This window comes from Siphateles boraxobius, unplaced genomic scaffold (assembly GCF_051911475.1).
Source record: "Siphateles boraxobius isolate OS27281-9 unplaced genomic scaffold, OSU_SipBor_1 16, whole genome shotgun sequence".
Classification (NCBI taxonomy): domain Eukaryota; kingdom Metazoa; phylum Chordata; class Actinopteri; order Cypriniformes; family Leuciscidae; genus Siphateles; species Siphateles boraxobius.
In genome coordinates this window covers 16541682-16548922 of record NW_027508766.1, presented here as the reverse complement: position 1 = coordinate 16548922, position 7241 = coordinate 16541682, and the positions used below count along the sequence as shown (strand labels likewise).

The 7241-nt window shown below is 38.2% G+C and overlaps 1 protein-coding gene across 3 annotated transcripts in view; it reads right to left on the bottom strand.

Moving 5' to 3' along the window:
• Nucleotides 1-2049: 2049 nt before the first annotated feature.
• col27a1b (collagen, type XXVII, alpha 1b) overlaps nucleotides 2050-7241 on the bottom strand; it is a 150518-nt gene continuing 145326 nt past the window's right edge. For all 3 annotated transcript variants that reach the window (XR_013204175.1, XM_077231775.1, XM_077231774.1), the window contains 4 exons: nucleotides 5342-5510; nucleotides 5054-5163; nucleotides 4641-4859; nucleotides 2050-3716 (listed from right to left, as the gene is read on the bottom strand). Coding sequence is in view for 2 of the 3 variants with exons in the window: in XM_077231775.1 (XP_077087890.1) it covers nucleotides 3570-3716; nucleotides 4641-4859; nucleotides 5054-5163; nucleotides 5342-5510 (645 nt within the window). In the remaining variant the exon portion in view is untranslated. The remainder of the gene's footprint in view (nucleotides 3717-4640; nucleotides 4860-5053; nucleotides 5164-5341; nucleotides 5511-7241) is intronic.

Below are 7241 nucleotides of genomic sequence, written 5' to 3'. Positions count from 1 at the left end.
TTGTTTAGTTTTCACCGAAACTCACTCTATTTTGATCATTAAACTGTTACGCTGGCTCAGAAGTCTGTCCGAAATCAGTTACGTGAGGTACCTTCATGCGCAAACACTGCCTGCAAAGTCATTGCTTGATAGGGCAGCGAGGCAACAAGTCAGTTGCCTTAGCTTTTGGATGTAGCTAATAACGTCAAGGTTGTAGTGTGTGATTGGTTATCAAGGGACACGTGATCCTAGTTAGCCGTTACGCTTTCTCCAATGGTAGAGTCAGCCACAGACCTTCGTATCTCCCAATAATAAGAGCATCTCTGGTTAAGCGTACATCGGTTGGACAGTGGTTATTGCAGTCCATTGTGGCTTTCCCTTCAAATAGTGGCTATAAATAATGCATTTTTTAAATCAAAAGTCTCCTATTGTAGTATAACCAGCAGGAGAGCAATCACTGCGTGAACTGAATTCGGTGACAGTACAGTGTATCACAGTGAAGCTATTGAATATGTTTATAATATAAAATGTGCAGAAGGTTTTGGGATTTGCACTTTGCAGACGGCCCCTTATTCGGACTTGTCTCTCAATTGGCTGGTTAAAGACAAATTTATATTTTAAAGCTCCTTTTGAGGAAAATTGGGTTGTAGCTCGTTGTCTAGGTTACTGTGATTGTAAATAGGTGTCGTTTGTGTTTTAACAACGTTTAGCTCAAGAATATTAATCCGCGGGAAGTTCGAATAGCCAATGCGAATTGCCAACTTCACTGAACTCCTTGAGTTAAGCACTGACCGCATTGCTTTATATTTGAGTCCATGTTCAAACACTAAAAAACGCTCCATTAACGTACGGAGCTCTGAAGCACTGTCATGCGGGACATGAAACAGGAAGTGTCTGTCCGAGCTTCCAACAGGTTTTGCGTGGGAACGCAAATATCTTTGCGAGGGAACGCAAAAGTTTTGCGTGGGAACGAAAATATTTTTGCGAGGGAACGCAAAAGTTTTGCGAGGGAACGCAAAAGTTTTGAGAATTTTATTTTTTCCCATCCTACATTTTTTTCCACCACCACGTCCCTTTGGGGCTCCGTAGATATATAACACAGATATACAAAGCATATTTAAAAAAAGAATTTGTAAAGTAAAAATAAAAAAAATGCCTACATTTTATCTGCAACTGTTATGTTAACAGCACTATATTTCTGTCGTCAGAACAGCTATTAAGCTAATGGACAACCTGCTGCGTTGTCATGGGCATCCCAGGTGAAAATAATGAGGAAATAACTTGTCTTTCGTTGCTCCCTTCATCAAGTGCGTTCCAAACGGCTACATAATGGCACACTAGTGCCAAGCTCACAACAAAGTCCCACTTCTGACGTCTGAAGGGAGTGGGGCATAGGGATGCTCACGAGCAATAAGCACGTCCCAGCCGGGTTCGTAACTTATTTGGTTCCCCCGGAAACATTTGCGTTGTGGTCTGTGTTATTTGCAGCCCGTTTCTGTATTTGGTTGTGTTATGAGCATTTGGAGTGTTGTGAAACTGATGAAGATGTTTTTTTAATTTGCATGTGTTTTTTTTCTATTTGCATGCGTTTTTTTCTATTTGCATGCGTTTTTTACTAGAAAACTCAGAAAAAAGCTCAGTGCCAGCTAATTTTTCATCAGTTTTTTTTTTTCATTAATTGGTATGTGTGCAAAGTATTGTGAATGACTGAAGGCAAGTGAAGGATACACTTGATGCATCCTTCAAAATGAGCCGAAAGGAGGACACAAAGCGAAGGCTGCCTTCCAAGGGTCCTTCAAATTGAGATGTCCTTTGATGGAGCTTAATGTCTTGGCAGCTGAGATGTGCAGCCTTCCAATTGAGAAGCATCATCAACGGGTGGTGTGTCCATTGCCAAATGAATCTACTGTAGAGTAAATCCGTTTTTTTTTAATTGGTTCACAGTCAATCTGAACTGTCGTCATATGGTCAAGAGTGTCGTAAAGGTTCTTCAAGCTATTTTTGTGTTTCATTGATAAAACAAAAGCATACGGGTTTGGAACAAAACAAGGGTGGGTATGAACATTGTCAGCATGTTTTCAACATTCTTTATTTATTCAAACGGCCAAAACAACTTCAGATAGACAAATATAAGGACTGCTGTCCTCCATACTCATATTTCTGTGGTATCCATGTGATTTAATTTACACAAAACTGAAATCTTTGTTCTTTGGTTTTATGGAGGTAATGTAAAAATATTCATTATAAGAATATCCACCTCTTTCTTTGCTCTGAAATCACAACATGCATTACAATGAGACCTCAAATTTACACATACAAAGAACAGATTTTTAACAACCTCTTGTGGCAAGATAAGATGGCCCCTGACAGTTTTGATCAAAACAGAAATATTTCACAAGAATTTCATACATAACTCTTTTTGGTCACTGATATTAATATAATTAGCTCACCATGATGTCATTTTGACCAGCAACAGCAATAATACAACTCAGGTTTCTAATTTGAACACATACCTCAACTAAAAATCTGTAATTTTGACGCAGCAGAGCATATTTTCCATGCCAAACAATTACTTCTGCAGTCAGATAGGGCTTATTTCAATTGCAAATACAGCTGAGTAATATAAATCATAATGCTTTGTGATGTCTGCTATAATGAAGGAGTTATTGTGCCTTTAAAGTTCAAATATTTGTACAAATAAGGCATAATAGAGGATTAAAAGTATTTTTGGCTGGAAAAAGAATTTTAACTTTCCTTTGAAATTCTTTTTTTTTTTTACAAAAATATTCCCTTTTAAGGTATAAAAGGCACTTCAGTTAAAAACAGAAATCTAACCACAGGAGTTAAATGCATGTGAATACATTTATTTAAAACATACTGTCCCAAAACACCAAAAAAATTAGAGATGGGAGGTAGCTGCTTACATGTTACTTTTCAAGTCTGGATTCACCTTGACTCATATTCTGGCTATGAATGAATGCATATGTGTGTTGGTATCTGAGGCTTTTACAACAGACACGCAGATATAAACAAGTACGCATGACAATAAACCTGAATTGAATGATATGAGTGACAGTAAACCTCACTTCCTTAGAACAGCCAAACAGAAGATTCATCTTTTAAAAACAATCTGTTCATTCTCTATTGCACTTTACAGAAAATATACATACACACACATGTACATGTATAAATACACACGATCATGTATAACTATAGAATACAAAATAAGTACTTCATTAAAAATATATGTTAAGCTCATTATAGCTTGTCCAAAATGGATCATGTGCGAAAAACACAACTGTGAATAAATTAAGACTTCTAACAGCGTTTAATAAGCACCTCAAGCACCTCTAACATATCCAGGCCTTGTTTTGCTCTGAAAAGACAGCATCTCTCATCTCGAGCTGCTCGCATAAGAAGTCTTGTTTCCTCCAAAGCTGCTCTCGCTTCCTCTTTCCTCATGTTTAAAGGCTGAGGTCCATGCTTGAGAGGAGAGGTACAAAACTCAGGCCAGTTGTGTTGGCCTCTAGGCTAACAGAGACTCTGTAATCCTGTTCATCAGGGTTTTTTGGCTTCCATTGTTGCTTTCTTTATAAAAAGCATACAGGGCCCACCTCCAGGTGGTAATGTGAGCCAGGTTTAGAGGTGGGCAAATTGTAGACCTCCACAATGGGCAGTAAGTTTGGGTCCTGTGTCCGGAAAATGAACTGTGTCTGATGCCATCGTCCATCTGTGATCTGAGAAGATAAAACGTTGGAAGATCAGTTGCAATAACGAGGTACCCTAATAATGACATGTTTAAAATAGTAGTTTTTACTATTACTCTTAAGATGTAAAATATTTACTCAAAGTACCCCCTGAGATTTTAAGTTAATATTTAAATTATATAACAATAAAAGCTGTTTTTGGACTTAAATGATATTCTTATAGTATGATGACCTCTTGTATGTCAAAAGCTCAAGGAAAACACATTCGACAACATTGCTTTATTTTTACTCTAAAGTGGACTCAAATCTCTTTTTAGTGTCTCAGTCCACATTAAACTTACACTGTTTTAAGAACTTTATCAAATTGAATGATACTAATAATAATTATTGTGTTTTACCTTTGTAAAAAATTAAGACAGAAATATATTACTATTGTAAATAATAGTTAAAAATAAATATGAGAATAATTTTATACTACATTGCAAGTTACAATACAAATACTATTACAAAACGTTCAAACCGTAGAGCTTTTAACATTTCAAATTCTCCAGTTTTTATTTTGGCGGAATACTGATAAAATGCTGTAAACATGTTAGAAATTTAAGCAATGTTGGAATTTATGCGAATGTTTTAATAAAGTAAACAATGACACAGGTTTCTTTTCCAAATGCATGTTAAAATGCAGAGATAGAGTTTGTTCATTTACTGTGAACTGAGGCTCTCTGAGACACCGGGTCATAAAACAGTGCTGCACTCTGAAACACGCAATGCATCAGAATATATAGATTTTTAATCAAATCGCAGCCTTTGATTTGATAATCACACAAAGTTATATCGCGATTATTGCACAGTCCCATTTATATACTTTAATTTGAGCTTTTCATCAGCTCACAAACTCCCTGCTGTTTCCACACAAACCCTTGTTTGGAAAACCCTGTATTACTTTATGCATACCCAGCACTCATCCTTTATCAGATCAGGCTCGATGAATCCCCCAGATTCGATTATCTGTCCGTTCCAGGCTTTAAAGTACAATGCACTAGAGGAAGGAGTTTTGGAATCCCCCGCTGCCCAAACAGAGACGTTCAGGCAGTGGATGGTGATGATCTGCACAGACTCTGAGCTCAGGAGGTGGATGAAGTTCATCTGGATTAGACTCACTCCAGTCTCCAACTTTAGAAAAGAGATAACAATATATATTGATAAATTAGAACAATGGAACAACATGAGGGGGAAGAAATGCTGACAATTTTTGAACTATTCTGTAGAGAAATGGACACAAAAGCAGAGCTTCCTGAAATAAGGCCATTTAAATTCAGTGTAATCCTGCTCATAATGTTCTACGGTTGGTTGCCGGCTTTAAAGACCTTGGACACAGTGACTGGCTTGAGGCAGGTTTGACCTCCATTGGTGAAGTTACACGTCACTTCAATATTATCAGAAGAGCAGCCCAGGTTAGGATCTATCCAATAAGTGCCTTTAGTGAAGAAAAGATAAAAATAAAATGAATGAGTCCATTCCTAACCTATTCATTCCTATCATACATGACAAACTACAACTGCAATTGGCTATTAGCTATTATTTTACATATTTGGTTGTATTAATGTAGCTATAGCAAATGCGAATGAAATTTACAATGAATATAATGTACTCACCATCATTCAACTTCTGCTCGCATTCAAACAGATCTCTGCACATTCTGGCTGGATTCTCCTGGGTGCCCAGCGGGTTCTTGATGCTGTGGATCAGGGTGCTGAGGTAGTGGAGAGTCTTAAAGATCTCGGTCCCCTGGTCCAGCATTGGAAGGTCAGTATCCTGATACATCTGTCGAATGGATTGAAACAAAGTCAAAATGGTCTGATGTTCGCAGATTACCTGTGACTAGGGGCTTTCACGCTGGGCATCTATGCTGAGGTCTGAATCCGGGTAAAGCCCAATTTATACTTCTGCGTCGAACTTACGCCGTAGCTACGCCGTAGGCTTTGCGTAGCGCGCGTACCCTTCGGCGTACCCTGACGTGCACCTCTCCAAAAATGTAACAACGCGTCAATTCTACGCGGACGCAAGCGCTGTGATTGGTCTGCTCAAACCGCTCCCTCGGGTTTCACATGCTCCCTCTGCGTGCGTCAACGCGGACAACGACGCAGAAGTATAAATTAAAACCAATGCGTAGTCTACGGCGTAGAGGCTCCGGTGTATGTCGGACGCAGAAGTATAAATCAGCCTTATGATTGTTCCCGGTGTCCCTGGCAGCGATGGTCTGGTTTCACACACATTTGATTCAACCGTTAACTGGCGCATTTGTGTTAATCTTTTGTCATTACTAACATGAATGGCGGATGATACAAAACAGAACGCGTCAATATGTATTTTTTTTTTGTGAACGACACTTGTGTCTACTACAGGTGCATTGACATTACAGAACAGAATAGCTCTTTCTGCATTATCCTGAACATTGTATAAGTATTCAATTCATGTTTTATTGAATGGAAGCAAGGCTCTTGGGAGCTCATAAACATCACATCTGTCATGCTTTGATTTTGGTTCACGTTCATGTTTTCCTGTCTTTTATTTTGTAGTTTTCATAGTCCTTGTTCCTGTTTGTCATGTGATTCCCTTATCCATTTCAAAGTGATCATGTCATGTGCTTTCCTAGTCACGTGTGTATGTTCCTATTGGTTCATTGCCTGATTGTTCACAGGTGTTTCTTGTTAGTCACTAGTATTTGTGTGTATATAGCCCTCATGTTCCCATTGTCTCTTGTCTAGTTTTGTTGGTTGTAACATGCTTTTGATGAGTCTAGTCAGTAGGGGTGGGCAGATCGAGGCTTTGTGGAACACTGAAACAGCTGAAGCAAATGTGCCGTATTGTGTCGAGGCTTCGAAACAATCTGACACCCAACTCCACAGTGACCCCTAGTGGTCAGAACAGTGTAAATGCAACAAAAAAACTGTGCCAAACATGCATAAAAACACCTTTTACAAATCTATTGCAAATTTTTTATTGAAAGTAAAATCTTTCAAATGTAATTATCTAATCATCTTGTAAGATTATCAAGTGTATATATGTTATTTTATCAATTGTAAGGGTTTGTTTTGTTTGTTCTATGAATGGCTCAGCTCAACAGGCCAATAAGACTCTTAACTACCATTTTTGATTTTAATTATACTAATGTCTAATTAAAACATCTACAAATGTATAAAACTGATCAGAGATCAGGTAAAACCCACAGACACTTGTTCATTGGTTCTCAGTGACTCCTCATGATTCATGGGTTGATGGGGATCATCACCCCCAGCGGTGAACCATTTAAATTTCAAAGTGTTTCGAAGTGATTCGAAACGTTATCTGTGTTTTGTTTAATAAACTGCACTTGGGTTCTCACTGCAACTCTCCTCCGTAGACTATACTTTACAACATTTGATTTGATTTTCCTGGCAAAACCGTCAAAAGTCTATCACATAAAGATCAGTCCACAGGCTTTCATAGACAAACTAGGAAGTCAGGGAAGGTCTTTTTTAAGTTTCGTTACAAGCTGTTCACACATTGGCAATA